Source organism: Phoxinus phoxinus (genome assembly GCF_949152265.1).
Source record: "Phoxinus phoxinus genome assembly, chromosome: 8".
Classification (NCBI taxonomy): domain Eukaryota; kingdom Metazoa; phylum Chordata; class Actinopteri; order Cypriniformes; family Leuciscidae; genus Phoxinus; species Phoxinus phoxinus.
This window is the reverse complement of record NC_136883.1, coordinates 35,943,586-35,969,377: the sequence shown is the minus strand read 5'-3', so window position 1 is coordinate 35,969,377 and position 25,792 is coordinate 35,943,586. Positions and strand designations below refer to the sequence as shown.

Sequence of the window (25,792 nt, the reverse complement as noted above, 5' to 3'; positions counted from 1 at the left end):
GCCGTTTACTGACAAGCCTTAAAGGAGCAGCGCCTTAAAACTGATCATTTCAGACTGAGGGTCAGAATGAGGATTGAAAATTAGCGTTTTCCCACAAATATATATTTTTTGTGTGCAAAAAAAACACAAAAAACTTTAAAGTAGATTTTAAAGTAAAACAACTTTTTATTTAAAGCCTCATAAAGGGACTGTCTACCAGGAACATCACAGCTATTTATATGCAATGCATAAAAGGATATTTTTTTGCTGTCTGGCTTCTCAAAGGAACTGAAACTCAACATGTGCTGACCATGTTTATCTCAGAAAATATATTTTCTGACATAAGTCACGTGTACACATTTTCACGTTTCACAGTTTATGCAACGTCTCTACATAGGGAGGGTCCCAGTTAAATGAACACCTTATGGTATTGTGTTCTTCGGCCCAGATTCATGGCGTGCCACTGAACACCAGCTCAAAACTATTATCCTTGGGCTATAAACAATTAATTTAATTATTTGTATATGTCTCGTAAAAAAGTGTCGTTCACACAAATCGTGTTTTTCTCACAGATGTCAAACAAAACGTAAATCTGACATTTACCAAACAGATACTCATACCCTTTCCTAGTGATTTCGGATTGAATTCCCTTCCTGTTTTTTTCCTCCCTGGCTTTAACCCACATCCGCCTGTTTTAAAATGCTCAGCCTTTCCACTATTCATTTTTGATGTTAGCGTGGCAAGTGGCTCCACTGTGACAAGAGAAATGATGGAGATCCCACTGAGTCTCACTATGGTGCCTCTCTCCAGCTCTGCTTCTCTCTAAATAATGAATGGGACAAAAAAACAGCCACATTTTCCAACCTTAGGAGACATGTGGGGATAATGGCGGCACATGTTGCGTGTTCAATGGCATGAAAGTATCCTCAGCTTGCCCTCTCCACGCACTAACAACCCTTCTCTCGCCTCTCACCTGTCTCTGCTGTGTGTGCATCACAGGCTGGGTCAAAAAACAAACTCCTCTGCAAGGATATATTGGCTTTGGTGTGCAAATTATACATTACATATAAGTTAATAGCTGGTAACTTTATCAGGAACTGCATGAAAGCATGCGGTTTAAATGGCAAGATGTTCTACTTTTACCGTTGTGGAAAATTTGGCATCAGAGGTTTATTGAGGATGTCTTAGGATTTTTTTCCATCCCGAAATCCATATGGCGACACATGACACACGACCAATACGTGAGTTTAAATGTTTTTTTTTATTAGAGGAAGCCTTTCACATAACGACTGGCTGGAGTTAAAGTTGAGTCTCAAATCCTTTATGGTAATAGGTTTCCTAGTTTTTATTCCAAATTTTTTAAAGGGAGATTTCCTTATTCATTGAGTCATGCATAAAATATAGTTAAAATGTAACTTTTTTCTTAAAAAAAAAAAAAAAGAAACTATTACTTTTATTCAGCAAGGATCATTAAATTGATCAAAAGTGACAGTAAAGACATTTGTAATTTTACGATTTTTATTTCAAATAAATGTCGATCTTTTGAACCTTCTAATCATCAAAGAATACACAAAGATAATTTGACGCTGAAGACCGCGAATAATGGCTTCTGAAAATTCAGCTTTGCCTTCACAAACATGTAGGCTTGGTGAGCAAAATAGTCTCTTCTTTTAAAAACATTACTAATGAAACATAGTGAAACATTTGAATGTTGTATATCTATGTTTTAAATGTGTTTTAGAGAACATTTACCTAAAATATATGATTATGTGAATGATACAATGACCTCTGCATTGCTATCATCTATATAATAATACAATATTTTTTACTCTCTGGTTCCACAAAGGAACTGATTTTATTTAAATATAAATAAATAAATATATATATTATTATTAGTATTTTTTTTTTTAATGAAAATACAATTTGACTAGTAAGAGAAATATTAATGGCTGACAAAATTTCTCAACATGTATTTTATTCCCATTGGCTTCTAAGTTATGTATAGATTATGGATTGAGTTGTGAGCTGAAATTTCCTCCTTTTAAAACTCAAAGCTTCATTGAAAAAGCCATTGCACAAAAAGAACTGTTCTTATTTCTCTTCCATAAGAACAATGGAAAGCAACGCTCCACCCCCATCACTTCCAGCTTGTTTGTCTCAGTGTGCGTTGGGCTGTGGATCAACATGCGGGCGAAGGTGATTCTTCCCAGCCACTGCCCTTCTTCTCCTTCCACGCGAGGAAGTGTGCGTGAAGGCGGAAGAGGATGGAGGGAATTGGGAGAACTCATCCAGGCGTCAAATTCACCCATGACTGCTGAAGGCCATCGTCTGCCCCCTCCATGCCCCAAGTCCTATAGTCTACATCCCCCTCCCCAATTCCCCAGTCAACGGCCATCCTGCTGTCATGTAATGTGTTGGCACTGTGGGTCCAGATGAGAATCTCAGCATTGGCTCATGGTACAGTGAGCACCACAGGGGGTCTTTATCACCATGAAAATCCACAAAGCTGCAGTCACGAACCATCCTCTCATTCACGTGCTCCACTCACTTACTCACAAACCCACTCACTTGCCCGGAAACATAATTTAGGGAATAACATGATCAGCAGTGTCCGAGACTATTGCATGGCTAGTAGGGGCAGAAATTAACACTGGGACCAGTTGTTCTGGGTTCTGGAGACTTAAAGGGATATTTCCCCCCAAATTTGTTATTCTTTTATATTTACTCACTGTCATGACGTTTCAAATAGGGCCGTAACCACCGTTGACATTGAAGGGGACAAGTCCCCCCAATAATCAGGATATGAAGAGAGTTTTAACCAGTATAACAAAAAGTGTTTATGAAAAACCCTACTTTTATAGTTAAATGGCAGTTTTATATGGATAATGTTTTCAAAACACTTCTCATGTGCAATAACGAGTGGGCGTTTCCTATGCATTGACATTAGCCAATCATAACAGTGGCCGTTTACTGACAAGCCTTAAAGGAGCAGCGCCTTAAACCGGTTAATGTCAGAATGAGGATTGAAAATTATTGTTTTCCCACAAATATATATTTTTGTGCAAAGGAAGAAAAAAAAAAGCATTAAGTAGAAAAAGCCTTTTTATTTAAAGCCTTATACGGTTTAAAGAGACTTGTCTACCTGGAACATCACAGCTATTTTATATGCAATGCTTAAAAGGATTTTTTTTGCTGTCTGGCTTCTCAAAGTAATGAAACTCAACATGCGCTGACCATGTTTATTTCAGAAAATATATTTTTCATTCATAAAACATTGCCTACCTTTAAATGTTACGTTTTTGGCTCTTCCTCAGTGGTCTAACCGCTCGACAATGGCAAATATTAACTACAAAATGTAAATATATATTTAAAAATGCTTGTGTCCCAAAATTAACAGTAGCATCACAAAAAAAAAGGTCTTAAATGCATCATTTCAATTCATTAGGTTTCTTTGTGTAGCGGTTGGAGGGAGTTTGGCGATTTGCCGAGGTATTGGGGGTATGTTGCGTGCCTGTAACACTGACCCATTTCTGACACGGGATTTGAGGGGGGTAGAGGAGAAGAGGGGAGGGGTGAGTAGAAAAAAAGATTAGGGGTCTGTTTTTTAAAGACTATGGCACATAAACCGCTCTTGCCTACCCGGTGTGCATGAGACGATAACCTCTGATGCTCCATGATGATGGCAGAAAGCTTCCACTTAAATTAATGATGGCTCTTTCCTTGATAAGACCTCCGCTGTTATTTTCAGCCCCCCTGCTATGTGTCATATGTTTAATTCATCTTGTGGCAAGTGCCATCATATCAATTAAAAAGACATAAAATAGGCTTGTTTTGGCTTTGATATGACCTTAAGTGGGAAGTGTGTATTTCTGATGAACTAATAGCTGACATCGATTTGTGTTCGTGTTTAAAACAACAGTGGTATACTTTGGGATGACCTGCTTGTCAGATGATAGAAAACAAGGGCTTGTCTGAAGTCATTATTTTTGTAATTCTCTTTTGTGCGGCTAATAGCACAGAAATTACACACTTCACTTGTCATTTGACTTCCCAGGCTATTTTAACATGTCTCACCGGCATAACCGCCCAGTCAAATAAGTTTACTGAATCTAAAAGAGTGATTTTTTTTACTTTTATGTTTTTCTTTTGAGAAGGGATGTAGAAGCAGGGCCTTTCCTGTCTTGAAGGATCCATCCAGCTCGGTACAAGGTATGTGTGTTAGCATGTGTGTGAGGAGGCCAGTGTGTTTGAGCGCTAAGTGGAAGTGTCAGTGCCAGGGGCAGAGGCCTCCCCGAGGGCCATCACTGTCACGGGAACACGGTCCTACTGGTGGCAGACATCGTCCCCTCAGGCCAGCATGTGCGTGTGTGTGTGTAAGCCTAGCATGCGTGCCTGTCTCTCAATGCGTGAGGGAGAGAGAGCGGGGGGATCAGGGCTTTCAGATTTCGTGCAAATGTCCACATTTCTCCGGGAGGCAGACGATTGCGTGTGCGTGTGTTTAGACAGTTAGGTAAGCAGGATCACAGACGGGCTTTAACTTAGACGGGGTCAGACTCATAGAGCCCAGTGTTTGTGTGTGTGTGTGTGTGTGTGTGTACGTGTGAAAAATCCAACCATGATCCTAGACACTGCATGATTGATTAAAGAAAAAGAGATTGAAAAAAAAACGTAATGACTTGTTCATGATTCCTGAAAATAAAAGACACTGAGGGGTGAAAATGACTGGTGAGAGATGCAAATAAATCATTCGTTGTGTCCACTCAGCGAGAACCTCTCTATTACTTCTCTTTTCACAAGCGCTATAATCAGAATGAGTCGCAGACCGTATATCTATTTACAGTAAAATGACTGGAACACACAGCTGCAGGTCCGGTCATCATAAACACATGTTTACAGTAAGTGTCACAGAAACTGATGCTGACACAAAAAATGAAACTGCCGTGCCTGACCTCTTCTGTTAATTTTTGCTTGTAGTCACAAATATAATGAAAGGGAAACGCATCGGCTACATTGTGCTGTTCAGATGGAGGTTTAATGGGCTTTGGTGTGGCATTTGCACTCTGACAGGCCTCTTTCACTCCGGGGAGGAGTAGCAAGGCTTGGTTGTTTGTCATTCTCAGACGGTCTTTATAAAGCTGCCACTGGATTCAGTGAAGTGTGACGAAGTACAGAACTGACTTGTATGATAGAGAAACATAATCAATGACTAATTTGTTCTCTCTGGACTCCTGGCAGTTTTGAGTGTGTGTGCAGCGGCAGTGCTAGGTTTGTGATGGATGGGTTGATAGATGGGTATATTTATTGATGATAGGAAGTAGGGGGGGGGGGGGCTAGATGGATGGACAGATGATAGATAGATGATAAGCAGGTAGGGAGGAAGGTAGATAAGAAGATGGGTAGATAGATGGATGATGGATGGATGGATGGTTGGTAGGTATATAGATTGATAGATGGGTGTATGATGGATAGATGGGTGTATGATGGATAGATAGATAGATAGATAGATAGATAGATAGATAGATAGATAGATAGATAGATAGATAGATAGATAGATAGATAGATAGATAGATGATGGATGGATAGATAGATGATGGATGGATAGATAGATAGATGATGGATAGATTGATAGATAGATGGGTGGATGAGTTAAATGAATGAAGGGTTGGTGGGTAGGTGGATATATAGATAGATAGGTAGATGGGTGGATGAGTCAATGAATGAATGAAGGGTAGGTAGGTGGATATATAGATGGATAGATAGTAGTGCTGGGCAACGATTAATCGCATCCAAAATAAAAGTTTGTGTTTCCATAATATGTGTGTGTATTGTGTATAATTATTTTGTATATATAAATACACACACGTGCATGTATACATGTAAGAAAAATTTGTTATTTATATATAAAATATTTATATTTCTATATAATATAAATTAAATATAAATCTATACACGGTATATACATGCAAATATTTCTTAAATATATACAAGCACGTGAGTGTATTTATATATACAAAATAATTATACACAATACACACACATATATTATGGAAACACAAACTTTTATTTTGGATGCGATTAATCGCGATTAATCGTTGCAGAGCATAGATAGATAGATAGATAGATAGATAGATAGATAGATAGATAGATAGATAGATAGATAGATAGATAGATAGATAGATAGATAGATAGATTATTATTGCACAAGTCATACATACATACATAAATGTTTAATTCTTCATTCATTACGTGCATGACGTGCATGAACGAACAAACAAAAAAGGAACAGGAAGAAGAAAATCTTATAATACCTGTCGCTTATTTGTGCACATCAAAAGAAACTAATAACAAAAACAAAACAAAACAGCTGCTTTATGAATTAATCAACCCCAATCCCCAATCCTCACCCCAAACACCAAACATGTTCAGTAATGCCTCTCTTTACACTTAATTATCATCATTTTAAGCATGTTTGTCATCATTTTTCTTGTAACATTCCTGTATTTTTTCCTTATACAATTTCTTAAATTTACAAACACCTTTGCAGCACTTCAGTTCATAATCCAAGGTGTTCCAAAATTTAATTCCGTAAATAGACAAAACACTTCTGTTTTTGTGTAGTACGTGCGAAAAGAGTTTTAAAATGATATTGCCTTCTATGGCCATCTTCCTCCGATACAAAATTGAATAAATTTTGTAAAACCATAGGCAGAACTCTCTGCTTAGCTTTCCACATACAAATCAAAATCTTCAAATCAACCAAATCTTTGAATTTTAGGAGTCCAGAATTTACAAATAAAATATTAGTGTGTTCTCTGTAGCCTGTCTTGTTGATAATCCTTAATGCTTTTTTCTGTAACAAAAACAAAGGTTTTGTATTACTAGGGTATGCGTTACCCCAGACTTCTGTGCAGTATCCAAAATATGGGAGTATTAGGGAATTGTACAACATATGCAACGAAGAATAATCTAAAACATCTTTAACTTTATACAAGACCCCAATACTTTTACAAACTTTACTCTTAATATAAACTACGTGATCTTTCCAATTCAACTTATCATCCAAAATAACACCTAAAAATTTTATCTCACTAACTCTTTCTATCTCAGTTCCTTCAATTGCTTCTTGAAGAAACAATGTAAGAAACAATTCTTACATTGTCGTTCTTTTTACTATTACCAAAAATCATGTATTTTGTTTTCTCCCAATTTGTTTTGGTCAAACCATTTCTTAATTTTTCCCATTTCTGAACTTATATTTTCTGTAATTTCTGACAGATTATTTCCAGAATGAAAAATTTTGGTATCATCGGCAAACATCAAAAACTGTAATACTTTAGACACTTCGCAAAGGTCATTAATGAACAAAATAAAAAGTAATGGGCCTAAAACGGACCCTTGTGGAACTCCACATATTATATCTTTTGACTCAGATCTTTGACCATTAATTTGAACAAACTGCTGTCGATTGTTGAGATAACTTTTTAGCCATTGATGAGCTGGACCCCTAATGCCATAGTTGTATGATTTTGACAAAAGCAGACTATGATTTATGGTGTCGAATGCTTTGCTTAAGTCGATGAAGTCAACACTGTGTGTTGCTTATTCTCAGTTGCAGATGTAATTTTTTTCTATGAGTTCAATTAATGCCAAAGCTGTTGATCTTTTGAGCTGTTGAGATACACTGTAGATGGATGGATTTGTGGATATTTGGGATAGATCATCTGTTTCTACTTGTGTTTGTGTTCAGATGGATCATTCAGAGAAGGCCTGTCGTTATTGTGGCGTGAGTTATTTGATCCTGCACGAGTTCCAGCGTCTGCAGGATCGTCTGTGGGAAGTGGAGAGAGAGCTGGAGCTGGAGAGAGGCGGTGTGGAGAGAGAGAAAACCCTGAGAGAAGAGCTTCAGGCAGCATACACTCATCTGGAGGAGCTGAGAACATCTGTGCTCCAACACGAGGAAACGTGAGTCTCATACCTGCAAACATCTGATGACATGAACATAAAACAGAACGTTTCGTTTCATCATGAATTTTTAGATCAGGGGGAGTGTTTAAATTAGGCTTTAGTTTTTGGGTATCAGGCATTTTCAGCTTTATTTATTCACTATTAGGCCTGTTGCACACATGCTGCTTCTGCGGCTCATGAGATTCACTTTGGCATCCCGAAGTGTTATGTTTGGATTCTTTGTTTTGAGAGGTCAGTGAATCCCTGCTGATAAATCCAGCATGTTGGTCCAGGCTGGTTTATGCTGGTTATAGTACTGGTCTAGCTGGTGAACCAGCATAGTCATGCTATTCTCAAGCAAAACTGAGCTGGTTGTAGCAGGTCCACCAGCACTCCTCCTTCCCATGATGGACCCAGCATGCAAAACACACCTTATGCTGGTATTTTCATATCATACCCTGGCTTGTTGAGGAGAGCTGTGCTTTGAGCCTACGATGTTCACCCATGACACTCCAGAATCATAATGGGTTTTGAATGGGTACTTATCACTCAGATTTTCTTCAGAAAGTGTACAAATCTTGTATCTATCATCCCATTGCAGTAAACCATCAAAGAGACTTTATGGCAAAGAGAAAGACTAAATGTTACACCAAATCCCATCGTCCCCTTAAAAGTGAAGTTATAACCTGTCAGTGCTGCAGAGGAACTATGATTTTATACCACCGATTTTCCTCTTGCTTCGTTTTCACACCGGCTGCAAAGTTGTTAAGCTCCCACTGACAAAGATATATGAATTCACTGATCTAGAAAATGTGACAGCCTCTGCATTACATACATTCAGTCTTTCACTTCATGCAGCATCCACCCACCTCTTACCCAGAGCGTTTACAGTTTGGATTTACACATCATCCTACAAGTCGAACTAGTTAGTGAGTCAGATCATGACTGAAAAACTAATTTTAATATATAGTCATCTGGTGCACAATCATATATATTGGTATGTCTGTTTGTAGACACATATAAAGCTTTTGCATATACAGCTGTCGTTAAAAGGTTCTGGTACAACATTTTTGTGGATGGAAACCTTTTTGGATAAAACATTGTCCAAGACAGTTTACAAAGGCCACTCATGTAGGCAAAGATATGTCTGGAGGCAATATATTAAAATAATAACATAAATGACATAATTATAAATTAAACTTTACTTTGACTTAGTGACGAAAGAATTGACATAGCTTTTCCAGTATTTCCTGATTACTGGTGAAGCCTTTTTTTTTTTTTACACACAAATAGCAATTAATCAGTAATATAAATATTTTAACATAAAACAAAAGTGAACATTATATATATTTATTTGTTCAGCAGCATGTTATGAGATAATTAACCAACATCAGAGAACCATTCATATGCGAACGTGTTGTTAAATTATTGAAATATAACTTTCAAATCTAAAGGGGTGCTTTAAGTAAAAATGTTTTGCTCTCAAAAACGTTTGGGAATCCTACAGGACCTCAGCAGGCCGGGGACTCCGGGCCCCTGATGATGGGTTGTGTGTGTATGAATGCACTTGTTAGTGCGATCACTTCGTGTTTATCTATTTGCGTATGTGTGAATAGTTCCTCGTGCTCTGAACTCTTCAGCTCCGGTTTCCCTCGTGAGTCACTGTGGGAAAGACGTGCATGTGTACGTCCTCTCTCCCAGCTGACGCGAATGCCAGGCATAATTATATACCGCCACCGCAATCAAAAATGAAGCTCTCAACACCTACGCCTCCGTAGTTTAGCTCAGACAGAAATTCAGAGAATGAGGAGAGAGGTGCGAAGCGAGTGTGTGATTGTGGATCCCGTTTGTGCGCTCCCTCCCGCTGTTGCTGATAATAATAGCAGGTTGTGTTCGTGTGAGCTCACGAGAATAACCCAACAGCGCAGCAGTCGTGCTTCTAGATCGGCCCACACCGATTCATTCATATCCAGCACATTCCAGATCCGACACGACTGAGCTGCGGGCGTGAGCGTGTGTGTTTGTTAAACGAGGACACAAAGTCACTTCTCTGCCTTTGGGCTTGTAAGTTCATGTTCTAGCTGCATTTCAAAATCAATTCAAGCTCTTTATTGTCATTGCATATATAATATATATATGTAAAGTCGGCACACCACGCCTCCAAAAAAATTCTTTACAGACTTTTACAAAGGTGACATTTCAAGCACAAAGACTCTTCATCACACTGACCTTGAATAAATTGCTATATTGTTTGAGCCGTGGTGTGCTGACTTGACACTTTTTCCTGTGCAAGTTATTTTTGGCCAAGCACCCACTTTGAGCAATGTGCATGCTTTTGTCTTGTGTATACATGGCATGTTATAAAGAAATTAGATTATAAAATATATTAAAATATATTTTTACTGTATTTTTTTATTTTCTACAAAACTATTAAGCAGCTGTTTTTAACATAAAGAAATGTTTCTTGAGCAGCAAATCATCATATTATACTGATTTCTGAAGGATCATGTGACACTGAAGACTGGAGTAATGATGCTGAAAATTCAGCTTTGATCACAGGAATAAATTACATTTTAAAATATAATAGAACAGTTATTTTAAATTGTAATATTTCACTATAACAATATTACTGGGTTGTTGTTTTTTTGTTTGTTTTTTTAAATGTAGCCTTGGTGAGCATAAGAGACTTCTTTCAAAAACAATATAATTATGTCAGGAATCCTGAACGAGAGAGGGCCCAAACGCAGAGATGTGTGAAGAATGTTTATTGACTAGATAAATTGGTTTAGACTAGATTGACTAGATAACGTATACACACTGGGAACTATATTCTCAGAAGCCGAAGCACTGGTACTTCTCCGGAGTGATTTGCTAGCAGCGCCTGACGCCCCATGGTGAGGAGACGAGAGTTCGCTCAGAGTGTCGCGCTATTCACTCCGCAGAAGTAATAGTGCTTCGCCTTCTGAGAATATAGTTCCCAGTATGTATACGGTTAGAAGATAGCTGTGTCTCATGTGACCTTGTTATTTGTACACGCTGTGACTATACAAATCACAACATGTAAATAGGAAAATGTTGCCGTTATTTTGTCACTTATAGGGAGCAGTATGCTAGCTGGAGCCATTTACCTCCAGTCTTTGTGCTAAGCTAGGCTAGCGGTGTGTGTGTCAGACAGAGTTACGGCACGCACGGACATGAAAAGGGTATGTATGGACTTATCTAACTCTGGGGGATGCGGCGAATAAGCTAAAGTCCCAAAAAGTCGGCGTGTTCCTTTAACATAATGACGGCAGAGTTGCGACAGTTCCGCGTGAATACCCTGCTACTTGAAAACAAAGACACTTTCGAAACGGCTTTGGCCGCGACTCTGGAGGACTTGGAGTTAAGCTTTTCTTTGAGAAAAGAACAAAGCACTGAAGTCATTCTTAAAAAAGAAAGATGTGTTTGGACTACGTCACCTTCTTCGTTGCTCTGGTTGGTTTTAGCGCTATCCTATTGCGTGCAGAGGGAATTTGAAAGACAACCGTTTATCCCGCCCCTCGGGTTGAGCCCTGCCAATGGTGAGTTCCCAGACTCTTGACGTGGGTCTGACTTGTCAGGCTAACAGATTAGCACATCTGATGCTAGATGAGTCAATCACAACCACCTTTAAAAGAACGGATGCTTTGCATACTATTTGATCTCGTGTTTCATAATATCTGTTCCGTTTCACTTTTGCACTCACTATTACGATCTTTTTTTCGAGGGAGCACTTCTCCCGAGAAAACAGTGCTTTTGCTCTTGTTGCTTCTGTTTGTATTTTGAAAGATTGCCTCCATTTTCCAACACCTAAAACTTAATCACACATATTTTAACAGTTCAAATCATGCATCACTGTGTGAAAAAGAATGGGGTCACAGCTTAATACGCTGATTGACAACAGCTCTAGTTGGGACTTTCGGTTTGACTCAGACAGTTTCGCGACCTGCTAGTGAACCCTCTGAGTGACGCAAAGCAAAACTCTTTGCTAGAGAAAGGAAGAGGCAGATGTGAGATGGCAGTAAATGGATCGTGGGAGAGACAGCATGTGGTAGATGTAGATAGTTCAGTGGGCAACAACATCCGGGAGAGAGGTGTGAGAATGGCACAGACGGGGTGCTGTGAATAAAGGCATTGGCTATAGGCTTAATGAATTCTGATGCAGGTGTTAGAACCTTTAGAACTTAGAATTAGAATTTAGAACTTTCAACCAAACAAAGGGAGGTGTGAGAATGGCACAGACGGGGTGCTGTGAACAAAGGCATTGGCTATTGGTTTGAAGAATTCTGGTGCAGGTTTTAGAACCTTTAGAATTTAGAATTGGAATTTAGAATTACAGCCGAATATGGAACTTTCAACCAAACAAAGGGAGGTGTGAGAATGGCACAGACAGTTTGCTTTGAATAAAGCCAGGCTTATTGAATAGACAGAATTCTGATGCAGGTTTTAGAATAACAGCTAAATAGGGAACTTTCAACCAAACAAAATGAAGTTAAAGGTGAAGTGCATCATTTTTACACCACTAAGCACATAGCTTTGTATGTGTGTGTCTGCGTGCGTGCGTGTGGCTTTCACAATGATATAAATGTATCGGGCGAACGGCACTGTACTGGATTTGGTTTTTTTTCACTTCCTCATCGTGCCTCTCTCTCGGCTGTACAGAGAACTTGATATCTTGGTACTTCTTGCACGCATGTTTACCAACTGCTGTGTGGCTGTGGTGAGCCTGTGTCAGCGTAGCTAGACCTCTGTCACTGTGAGGGTTAATGTGTTTGCATCATCCAGAGATGCAGCTGCCATATATGCACATGTACACGTACAGCATGAACAAAGACACGCTATTTGCCTGCGGTTGGCGCAGGAAGTGGAAGAGGGCAGTATATAGGTGTGCTATTTTTCACAGCATGCTTTTCTGCCCTGCAAATACACATAACACACACTTAGAGATTCTGAAATGTGATGAAAATCGTGTTGTAGAGGCACGTGAATCGAGCGTGCGCTTATTCCGATGTGACGTTCAACGTGTCGTATCAAGGTGTGAACATGCTTTATATGGCCGTACTTTATTTATATGCTAATGCGTGTTTGCGAGGTGATGGAAAAGGCTTTTGTTTTTGTGAAATTATGTCTGACAGCTTCAATTAGTTCTGAGATATGAATGTTGAAAGGGCCGAGCCGTGCTTAGCTTTGTTCTCAGCTCATCTAATAGAGATCGACAGGCCAGCTGTTGTACCTGCTTGTCAAAAAACATCCACAAATATTCAGATATCTTGTCTTTTCTAATAGTATTATTGTTAAAAGATTATTTTTTTAACTTCATATGCTTTGTTTGTGGTCGCCAAGCCAGTGAGCGGTAGAGCAGTTCCTGTTTTCTCTCTGCGTGAGTTCAGACAGAGGTCACAAACCGGCTTCTTTCATTATTGATAAGTGGTTCCCTTAGTCGTGTGAGTGTGTGAATTGAAACGACCCCCTGGGTCTCCCGGCAGGGCTTAAGTAAGACCCCATCAGCGTCATATCATTAATGGAGCTCTAAACAATGTAAAACCCCTGACTCATCAGTATCCATGTCAGATTTGCATGTCACGGGCAGGGTCGAAAGATCAACTGATGCATGATGGGATTGGATTTATAGATAGGTTTACAGAATAGATTCATCTAGTTCAGGTCTAGGGCTCTACAGGGGATCCGGCAGGTTTAAAAGGGAAGCGTGGAGAATGTAAATCAGACACTGTGGGCTGTTTGTGATGGTGTTCTTGATTTGCCAGAAAAAGAGGCAAACGAAGGGATTAGAGATTCAAATCAGGCCCGTGTCATGCCACTTTATCAGGGAACAGCGATGAGCCTTTGATGAGCGGCTGCAATGGGATTTTAATGCAAAACATCTGTTAGAAATGGAAAAGGAGGAGAAATGATTTTTTAGTGATTATGAAAATTACACTCCCTAATAATTACTCTGTAACACATAAACACTGCAAAGAGATCACTAATTATTCCTAACCGAAAATTACTTATTTTGATTTACCTTTCTATTAATTTCCCAAGTCAGAGTTTAGACAGTCAGTAGCGTTAAAAAAAAAGTAGGTTTTAATTATTAGTGAGGATCATATGCCAGATTAGTCAAAAGTGACCGTAAATACGTTTATAATGTTACAAACAATTTGTAATTCAAATAAATGCTGTTCTTTTGACATTTCTATTCATCAAAGAATCCTGAAAAAAAAAAAATGTATCACGGTTTCCACAAAAATATTAAGCAGCAAAAACTGAGATGTTCAGATGTTCCTCTCAGTGCTGGAGCTTTGACAAACACCATTCCTGTTCATCTTTCAATTCAAATTTTAAGTCAAATCGTCATGCTGATATTAATATAATTTGTATTGACGTTAGAAACAAATGCAAAATAGTTGAATTTTCACTCGTGGTCTCAAACTTTTCGACCCCGTTGTGCATTTACACATAACACTAGAAATCAGCACAAAGCACATTTGGGTTGAATTAGTTGAAATATACCAAAAGAGAGAAGGCTGTTGGAGGGATGTAGATGTTAGATGTTAGATTATACGCTTGTCCTGCTGTTACTGAGAGCAACCAAGCAAACAGAACTGAGTCAGCGCCAATCATGCTAATACACCCGCTCACACACTCACCCGCTCACACACACACTCCTTCCTTTCTTTCTTTTATTAATTATGATTTCTTCCATCTCCCATCTTTCGTCCATTCTTTCTCTTGTCCTTTCTTTCTTTCTTTCTTTCTTTCTTTCTTTCTTTCTTTCTTTCTTTCTTTCTTTCTTTCTTTCTTTATTTATTTTATTTATTATTTATTTGTTGTATCTTTTGTTGTTCCACCTCTTCTTTCTTTCTTTTTGTTTTTATATTTTTTATCCTTTCATTCCTTCATCCACTCTTTCATTCTGTTGTTCTTTCTTTCGTCCATTCTTTTATTCTTTTGTCCATACGTTGGCTCGCTCACTCGTTCATTAGTCGGTAAAGCGTGAGCTCTATTTTCCATCTTTTCTTCCCTCACCCCGTCAGCTCATCATCTCAAACCCCCGGCCCTGCTTGCTTTGCTTTTGCGTACGTCTGCTTACACTAGATGCGAATACAAAAGATATTTTGTGTATGCAAACCCAGAGGCCTCATTCACCCACCTGCACATAATATGCGTTTGATATGTGTCTTGCTTGTTTGGGAGAACATGAGTAGGCCACACATTTAGCTTCAGGCACACATTGAAGACTCAACGGTTGTGATGACAACGGCAACAACAACAACAGAGTAAACTGCAAAAGAGTAAACACGAATAAAGGCCTCCTGTTGTGGGTTTGCAGGAAAGGAGAGTGTCACAATGGTACATATGATTTTCATATTTCAGTCGAGTGTTTTGTGATCTCATTCAAGACCCAAATGCATAAACTTTGGTGAGCCTGGGGAAAAGCGGATGACTGAAACCTTTTTGACTGAAATAACATCAGAGGATCACACATCCCCGAGAGAGTGTGAGTGTGTGTGGTTTAGTGTGTCACCTCAGTGTTTGTGTGCATCTCATCTTGTTTGTGTTTTATGATGTTTGGTTTCCATGAATGATGCCATAGCAATGATTATAATCAAGGAAATACTTTAGGATGGGAAGGACAGGCTCTTTCTCTGTTTTACACATGCACTATTGGCCTTTTGAAATTTGCGTGCTACTTCTATTCTTGTTTTCACATTACCGCTTCATTTGCTCATCAGCGCCAAGTAATACAATTAGCCAGACCGTACATGTCAGTTCAGTTAATTAGGATAGGTTTTGTTTGTCTTTGCAATGATTAAAGCGTACTTGCATTACATTTCCAAAGGTTTGAGAGTGCATAGTCCACATAGCTGCTTCTCAGTAGCCTGGTTCTTTCAGTAAGACAGTGATTTAGACTGCCGCTCTTTGAACTTCTCGACTGATCGGGAATGTGACCATGAGTCACGTCTCTGTTCTGTGTTCATTACTCTAATGCTCCCCAGCTTCACACTGCTGATCAAAACCTCACGTTCAAGCGCTCACTGGGTCTTCCGGCACGCCGAAAGAAGCGGAAACGGCACATTCTGTTGGCATGATGCTGTATCGTACTAGGTAATCGTTGCATCATTGATTTGGTGTTAGATGTTGCTTCTGTTGATCACAATGACTGGCAAGAGACGGTTGGCAGAATAGACTTGAAAGCGAAAGAAGACGAAGAATGCAAGGAAATTATTTTTTAATTCAATAATCCAAAGGATACAGGGCAAAAACACGGGGTAACACATTCACTTAACAAAGAAGTGACCAGACGAAGACAAAACGGGGAGTATAGCCTATATACACTGACTAAATGAGGTAATTAACGAATGACAGGTGAACGCAATCATTAATCAAACACACTTGAAAACTGGGTCAGATTATAGGGCAAACAGGAACAGAACTAACACAAAGAAACTAAGCCAAAACTGAACATATGTGACGCTTATAAGTATATCTCCAAAAGATTGAGTACAGGTATAGGCCGAATATACTTTTCTGTCAATATAAGTCAAATATACTTAGTGAAATTTTTTGTTTATTCCTGAGAAGTACATAAAAAGTTGATTGAAAGTATATGATACTTTCATATTTTTAGTTTAAAAGAAGTATACTAATAGCACACTTGAATGAACTTCCTTTTTGTAAGGGTCTAGGGAAGGGAATGATTTTATGCATTCCAAGATGGCAAACATTTAAATTTAATGATAAAAATTGTTTAATGAACTCTTTTCCCGCCATTGATGATATTTTCCGACTTTCTGTGTTTTCACTGTTATACGGTAGGGGGCGCTGTTACACATCTTGTTATACGGTAGGGGGCGCTGTTACACATCTTCTGAAAGAGTAGAGAACCTCCTGATCAAAACACAGATGAAGAAGCAGAAACGAGTGATAGCATATGTAAGCAGACGCATATGTAAAATAACACGATCATCAACATTAAACGGCATATAAATCAAATCTGCCGAATGTCACTGAATGAAATGTGGAGCCAGGACGAGCTGCAGGACTGAAGCTTTGAGTGTGTGTGTATGGACTTGATCGACTCCATCTGTGTTTCGATCATCGTCCTGAATCCCATCCAGACTCGTTTTAGACAAAATCACCATTTTCTCAGCTTTTTGTTCAAATAGTGCTTTTTTTAATGAAACTTACCCATTGATAAAATAAGAATGCATAAAGCTTGAATAAAATGTTTGTTTGTTTTTTAAAGCAGAGGATCTGTTCTTTCTTTATTGCATGTTCAGATATTCATGCTACAAAATATTCTGTGGGCCGTGAAACTCCGTGAAACAACTTTTTTCAAAAAGGCTGGTGGGGAAAGAGTTCATTAAAATCTGACTATTTTAATGAATATTTGTAAGTTATGCATTTTTATGTTGTTAGCTTAGCAATATGGTAACACCATCTCTACTGAAAAATTGTGTGCTTCATATGAGGAGCTTATGCCTATGAAGAGTGTTCAAAATCACTCACTCGATGTAGGCTCTAGACAGCAAGCAGCTCACTTGGTATTGGAACGAAGCCAGTGACATAAATGTCTATAAGTAGCATAAAATCATTATAGTGATTCACCATTGCATGCACACTGATAAATGTGCGGAAGGACACGTGCACTCAGCCTCCCCGTAAATCACACATTAATAGAAAGAGCAGGTCGGTTCACCGGCTCGCTCACGCACAGCCAGTTGCTATCTGTTATCACGATTCTTTCAGCCTCCTACACACACACACACACACACACACACACACACACACACACACACACACACACACACACACACACACACACACACACACACAGTCCTGTAGACGAGAGAACAGCAGAGTCGTCTTTAGTCTGGGATTTGCAGCCCATTATCACGACTCTTGGTCCCCACACACACACACACACACACACACGCACACACACACACTGACGCTGTGCTCTAATTCTGATTGAGTAACGTGAGGTAATGAACCAGACATTGTGCACTATTGAACTGTCTCATTAAGCCTCGCTTTGAAACAACAAGACCCACATCTTCTACATTTACCCATGATGCAGCAGGACCGCTTGACAACGCTGACATAAGCCTGCGCTAAAGCGTAATGTATGGATTTATGAAATAGTCTGTAAGCTGCTCATCACTGCAAGCTTTCTAAATACCCATAAGCCCCGTTATTTACCTGTGTGGATGGTGGGAGTGTAAAACGCAAATAACAGAGACATCTGGAGATGAATATAATGTTTGGTGTTGCTCTCTCTCTCAATGCCCTTAAATAAGTGATGAAGAATCTGGAACCGGTCTCTCTTGTCCTTACAAGACTGTGGCGTGTGTAATTTTACAGACAGTACTGGGTACAGTGCATTCTGAAGCCATCTGTGGATACGCTATATATTTTAGCAGGGCTGGATCGTCTGACAGCAGAAGTGAAGCTGAGAACAGTATCTTCTCACTCTTCAGAATGATTTGTTAAGGGAAAAATGAAGAGTCGAAAGAGCCTCGTCTTTCATTTCCTTTGTGGGGTTTTTGAAGTCCTTATTTCACAGTATGAGCAGAGACCGTATATCAGATATGTCAGGCTAAGAATGTTAATCTGGAAGCAGTTTTTGCCACTTGTGCACTTTCAATTCCCATACACACACTAAAATAATATGAAAATAATAAAATTAAATTGATCTGGCAATTTATCATTATCCATAACAATAGAGTATATCCATTAGGAGAACTTTAAAAGAGTGGGTCTTTGTTTTTTTGGTATTTTATTGGAGTTTTCATAAAACCTTGCTTGTTGTGTGTGTGTGTGTGTGTGTGTGTGTGTGTGTGTGTGTGTGTGTGTGCGTGTGTGCGTGTGTGTGCGTGTGCGTGTGCGTGTGCGCGTGTGTGTGTGTGTGTGTGTGTGTGTGTGTGTGTGTGTGTGTGTGAGAGTGAATTCCCTTCTATTATCATCCATTTACGGTATCCTGTAATCCTGTCATTGTCCTTCACTTTACTGCTATTGAGATTTAAAGATCTTTAATGTCTTTAACGGGTTCATAACCCATTCTTGATTTTAGATATATGTGTTTGTGTGATAATATAAAGAAACATACTAGCTTTCATAAGATTTTTAATCCATTTATTTGATCAAACATACAGTAAAAACTATAATATTGTGAAATGTTACAATTCTAAATGTTTTCTATTTGAATGCGTTCTAATATGTAATTTGGCAAACATGTAATGATGGCAAAGCTGAATTTTCAGCAGCCATTAGTAACTCCAGTCACATGATCCTACAGAAATCATTCTAATATGTTTATTAGGTCACTTTATTTAAAGGTGTCATTGTTACAGTGTAATTATACATTTACGTACTGAGTAATATTAATTAACAACATGTACTTACTATATGTTTTGGGTAGGATTAGTGTTTGGTTGAGGGTTAGTTGCATGTAATTATGCATAAAGTACTGCTATTACTATGGTAAGTACATGTAACATATGTAACAAGGACACTGTAAAATAAAGTGTTACCATTTATTATCAATGTTGTGTATTTTTGTGGAGATCAACCACAGTTCAGCAGTCAGGAAGTGTAATGCTTTCAAGAACAGCACTGATTATTCCATTTAAAACCAGAGAAGTTTGAAGGGCATATCAATTTAATTAGAAGAATAAAAATAAATTTCTCTAAAGCAAACTAGTTTCTTAACTATTTTCCATTGCTATGGCTGTTAACTGAAGTGATTTTCTCAAAATGCAATTCAACAGCTGCTGCACACCAGAAGCTGTCGAAAACACAACACATCCGAAGCGTGTGCACAAACACTAGGCCTTTCTGACTTCAGCTACTGATTGAAGGGGAAACTGATCCATTGTAGATCTGCATGCATTCTGATTTTCACACACACAAGCAGATGGTGTGAATGAAATACATGACTTCGCTACAAGTACCCAAGAATCTGCAGCTGGGAATCTTCTGAAGGTCTAAATGTATTCATACCCATGTCTTTTACCAGCACAAACACAAACAATAACACACACGCGCACACACGCACGCACGCACACACACACACACACACTCTCTCACGCTCTTGTTCGACGCAAACACAATGGCGCTCCCAGTGATCTCACACTGATATACGTATCTATTGCTTCAGGTTTGATAATCCCCGTTCGTGATCTCCCATTGCAATAGCCACTATTTCTGTGTGAGATCCACAAAAGCCCATAATACTCTGCAGCCTGTATATATATATATATATGCCCTACATAAGTCTGTGTTTCATTTAGTCACACACACTCCACACACACAGCGCATAACGCAACCCTCCTGCTCTGTGGCTGGGCCGCTCTCCTGCCATTGAACTTTTATTGAGGGGAAAAAGAAAGGCTTTTTATATTTGGAAAATCAACAAGTGAAATGTTTCCACACAAGCAATATTGTTCCATATAAAGGAAAAAAACTCAATGTTATAATTATTGCGCCATTGCTGCTTTCTCTGTATCTCTCTCTCTCTGTGTGTTTTCCAGCACGAGGGCCCTTGACCTGCAGCTGTGCGTGGTCACGCGTGAGACGGAGAAAGAGCTGGACAACGAGCGCTCTCGCCGCCTGCACCTCAGGTAAGGAAACCAGGGAACAATGGTGTTAGAGAGACAAAAGAACGAGAGCGGCGGATTGGGTCGTGCGTGTGTGTGTGAGGAGTATTTGCAGTAGCCACTTCAGCCACGGCACGACAGGAAGAGATGCAGATGGGAAACAACTGTGTGTGTGTGTGTGTGCGTGTGTGAGGACACTTGTGGGTGTTTGCAGGCACAAGTGTGAGAAAAAACACAAAGTGAAAAAGGAAGGAGAACTAAAAAGAGAACAAGCGTACATTGATTTGAGCAGAATAGATTTCTGTGTAGTTGAATACTGGTATTATGTAAATGCTTGACCATTGAGTTTCTTATTTTAGTCACATTGCTCACGTAAAGACTTATTCGAGTTCCTTAAAGATATAATGTTCCAGCAAGTCTGCTTGATCAATCATCAAAGAAGCGTCAATATTATTCAGGAAAAGATTTTCTTGTCAAAGTAATACAATTTTGTGTTGCGAAAATGAGTATACCCTTCTGAAAGTCACATAAAAATAACATTTCTGGTGCAAATTAAAGGCATTTTTGATCCGTAGGTGAGTATGTTGAACTGAACGATTTAAATAAGTGTTATTTATTATTATATTTGAACTCGTGTTTCATGATTCATCACTCATCACACAACTTCCCATATTCTGTCCCATTCATTCAGTCTTTGATGTTTTTCTGAGACACCAGTGGCTTTTTTAAGTTGTGGATTTGCACTAATTTCCTGACTAATAGGTTGTGGTTAAGACGGTTTTGCCCAGGAGTGTGTGTATGTTCAGTTTGCTCGAGCTGGTTCCTGCAGAGATCTGCTGTTTGAGATGTAAACAGTTAATAATCAGATGCTGTGAAGTGAAGCTGTCATGAACGGCAGTGTCTCGGTTGACTGGCAGGTGATAATGGAGTCGTGAGCTCTCTGACAGGCTTTTCTATCTTCTCCAACCGTCTGTGGGCGGCACACACAAAGGCCATGATGGCGTCATGCTGCAAAGTGCTTGTCTATGAAAGGTGTGTGTCAGGGGAATGTAAGCGAGTAAAAGGAGTGTGTGGCAAAGTTGTATCTGTGGTTAGTGTGCATCAGCTCAGTGCCTGGAGTTACTTGAAAAACCTTTTTATAATTTGCTCTGAGTTTGCTCTCTTTGTCCCATTTTAAATTGGATTATTTCAGCTGACGTTTGACATCTGTGCAGATTTTTAGAAATCTGTCAAAAAGTCGTAGTTATAAGCTTTTAATATGCTGCCAAAACTATTACAATTCAACTTGATTTCCAGACTCAAGATCCATTGGAGAGAAAACTACATGCAAAATTACATGCAATACAAAACATTTAAAATAGACAATTATGCCAATACTTTCTCATAGATGACTGGTATCACACCACACTTTGCCTAGGGTTTGAGAACAGCATAATAATAGCATTCTGTGAGTTATCCAGCCGACAATTACATATATATACATCAAATTTCTCATTAAAGCCATAAAGGTTTTGCTCTAAAAAGGTTTATCTTAACCTAATCCGAACACATATAAAAAAATGTTCACCAACATATTAGCTTGGGCATATAACAATCAGCACTGGCTAATATACATATCGTCATCATCACACATTTCATCATTAATGATATGCCCCAATTATTTTGTTTTAGTGCATACGTTTAATACTTGCCCTGACGAATAAAAATCTGGAAAATTAAGGTCCTTATCCCTTTTTGTTCTACATATCATGGCAACACTTTTCTTTGCATTATATTGCACATCATATTTAATCCCATAATCAGAGCATACATTAGCAGCTGTTGAAAGCCAGCACTAAATGTTCTCCAGATTATCAAATATTACAGAAAAAACAATACTGAAAATTAACATAAGATCAAATTAAAGGTGCAATGTTTAAATGAACCCAGCAGCTGAATACAGTTGTCAGTCCTGTATTTGAGCCCTTAATACGGTTACGTTCACACACAGTTCAGTTATTTATGGGAGTGACAACCGCATTCTATAACCAACTCACACCTGTACATTTTCAGGACTCGCAACCGCATTCTCAGAAAACCCGCGCTGTGGGAACGGAAGCGGACTGGACAACTAGTTCAACCAGAAAGACTCGGGAGAATAAATACTGTGACAATTAAACATTTATTAACAGCCCAACAAGCAATCAAGTTCAGGGAAGAGACCATCCTGGTGGTATTGGGGAGGATGGAGGGAAGAGACCATCGGGTGGTGTTGGGGAGGATGGAGGGAAGAGACCATCCTGGTGGTGTTGGGGAGGATGGAGGGAAGAGACCATCCTGGTGGTGTTGGGGAGGATGGAGGGAAGAGACCATCCTGGTGGTGTTGGGGAGGATGGATTTAAGAGACCATCGGGTGGTGTTGGGGAGGATGGAGGGAAGAGACCATCCGGTGGTGTTGGGGAGGATGGAGGGAAGAGACCATCCTGGTGGTGTTGGGGAGGATGGAGGGAAAGACCTGTCTTGGTGGTGGTGGGGAGGATGGAGGGAAAGACCTGTCTTGGTGGTGGTGGGGAGGATGGAGGGAAGAGACCATCCTGGTGGTGTTGGGGAGGATGGAGGGAAGAGACCATCGGGTGGTGGTGGGGAGGATGGAGGGAAAGACCTGTCTTGGTGGTGTTGGGGAGGATGGAGGGAAGAGACCATTGGGTGGTGTTGGGGAGGATGGAGGGAAGAGACCATCGGGTGGTGGTGGGGAGGATGGAGGGAAGAGACCATCCGGTGGTGTTGGGGAGGATGGAGGGAAAGACCTGACTTGGTGGTGGTGGGGAGGATGGAGGGAAAGACCTGACTTGGTGGTGGTGGGGAGGATGGAGGGAAGAGACAATCGGGTGGTGTTGGGGAGGATGGAGGGAAGAGACCATCCGGTGGTGGTGGGGAGGATGGAGGGAAGAGACCATGATGGTGGTGGTGGGGAGGATGGAGGGAAGAGACCATCCGGTGGTGGTGGGGAGGATGGAGGGAAGAGACCATCGGGTGGTGTTGGGGAGGATGGAGGGAAGAGACCATCGGGTGGTGTTGGGGAGGATGGAGGGAAGAGACCATGATGGTGGTGGTGGGGAGGATGGAGGGAAGAGACCATCCGGTGGTGTTGGGGAGGATGGAGGGAAGAGACCATCCGGTGGTGGTGGGGTGGATGGAGGGAAGAGACCATCCGGTGGTGGTGGGGTGGATGGAGGGAAGAGACCATCCGGTGGTGGTGGGGTGGATGGAGGGAAGAGACCATCCGGTGGTGGTGGGGTGGATGGAGGGAAAGACCTGTCTTGGTGGTGGTGGGGAGGATGGAGGTGGATGGAGGCGTCAGCATCTGCGAACTCAGACGTGTGTATGTACCGATCTTTTATACCACAAGTATAATAATATGATTGGATAGATGAGAAGGTAATAAGTGACATAACAATTGAGTCTTCCTGGCAGAACTTATGCTAAATCTTAATTTTTCTGTCACACAGTGCGAGAGAGCCGCTCTGTGCTGCACATTCACGTGTCTACAGAGTGTTGCAGGTTTTCATGTGTGGTTTCGTTAACTTGCATCACCCGAGAGATGATGGTTTTAGATCCAGGCACTGTTCACCACCAGAGCTGCTCCCGTCTGTTTTGTGTTCTACGTGCGACTAATGCTCTGCTCGTCACCAGATATAAACGCTGCTGTCGGTTAAAGGGATAGTTCACCCAAAAATTTAAATTCTGTCATTTTTTTATCACTCTCATGTCGTTCCAAACCTGTAAGATCTTCATTCATCTTCGGAACACAAATTAAGATCTTTTTTAATGAAATCCCAGAGCTTTCTGAGCTTTCCAATGACAGTAACATCATTGCAACTTTCAAGGCCCAGAAAGGTAGTCAAGACATCATTAAAATAGTCCATGTGACTACAGTGGTAGTTGCGTACAAAAGGTATTCTCGTCGCTTCATAACGTTATATTTGAGCCACTGTAGTCACATGCACTATTTTAACGATGTCTTTACTACCTTTCTGGGCCTTGAAAGTTGCAATGACGTTGCTGTCTATGGAGGGACAGAAAGCTCTCGGATTTCATTAAAAATATCTTAATTTGTGTTCTTACGAGTTTGATAAGGTTTGATAAGTGATAAAATGATGACAGAATCTTAATTTTTTTTGGTGAACTATCCCTTTAATGACGATTTGACAGATGATCTAGTGGCTCGATTGGACTCTTGTCATGTCAAAACTCAAAAGTAAAAAAATTAAAATAAATGACACTTTTAAATGTAATGGATGTCGCCATCTTTGATATTACTTGGGTCACTGTCGCGATGGTTACTGGTAAGAGAATACGTGCTCGACTACCGTTGCATGTTTATATTGACGCTACTGTAAGTTTTTGTTTGAATGGAACATTTTTTTCAAGGAAAAACTTTTAAATATGTAATTTTGGTGATCAGTTTTAAGGGATAAAATGATTGACTACAGGGGGACTTTAAGACTGCACTCCATAGAGTCCTGCACAACCGGGACAAGACAAACAAAATCAGCGAGAGAAACACTTTAACTATCTTGAAACATTACAATACCTAACAGTACAGGAACACAGAATAGAACATTTTGTTTATCCAGGGATACATTTTGATGGGCTGCAAAGTAAGACCATAGAAATCAAATGTAATATTAACACACTCTATATACCACAACGTTTTTTTTAGATTGACAACCACATTTACTTTACTGTTTTCTTTCCTGTGAGTTTCGAAAGAAGTTCTTCATGCTTTAAAATAGCTCAGATGTAACTACCGTATTTTCCGGACGATAAGTCGCTCTGGAGTATAAGTCGCATTTATTTAGAAATTTATTTCACAAAATCCAAGACCAAGAACAGACATTTAATCTGGAAAGGCAAGTTATTCAGCTCCACAACAGCACACAGAACAACAGCTGAATATGTGTCCGGTATGTTAACGTAACACATTAACAGTTATTCATCTGCACAATAGCATAGAGAACATATACCTGGGAGGCTGAATAGGCTAAATTAACATTAGCCAGCGAGTCCAACAAGTTACCGGTAAGCAAGTTCACCAAGCTCCCGATCTCATTCCACAACACTGAATACATTGAGTTCTTCCTTGGTGTCGCTTCTGAACAACTCAGCCAACTAGAGCGCCCTCTCGCGGCTGTAGACGGTAATGTTTTCTCTTGGTTCATCTCAGTCAGTATGAATTAATTTTGATATATAAGTCGCACCTGACTATAAGT

General features: G+C 39.8%; 1 protein-coding gene across 10 annotated transcripts in view; it reads left to right on the top strand.

Annotated features, from left to right (window-relative positions):
• The window catches only part of lekr1 (Leucine-, glutamate- and lysine-rich protein 1), a 157,696-nt gene that overhangs the window by 5,455 nt on the left and 126,449 nt on the right, over positions 1-25,792 (top strand). For all 10 annotated transcript variants that reach the window (XR_013798677.1, XR_013798678.1, XR_013798679.1 and 7 more), the window contains 2 exons: positions 7,727-7,941; positions 20,475-20,564. Coding sequence is in view for 3 of the 10 variants with exons in the window: in XM_079621608.1 (XP_079477734.1) it covers positions 7,727-7,941; positions 20,475-20,564 (305 nt within the window). In the remaining 7 variants the exon portion in view is untranslated. The remainder of the gene's footprint in view (positions 1-7,726; positions 7,942-20,474; positions 20,565-25,792) is intronic.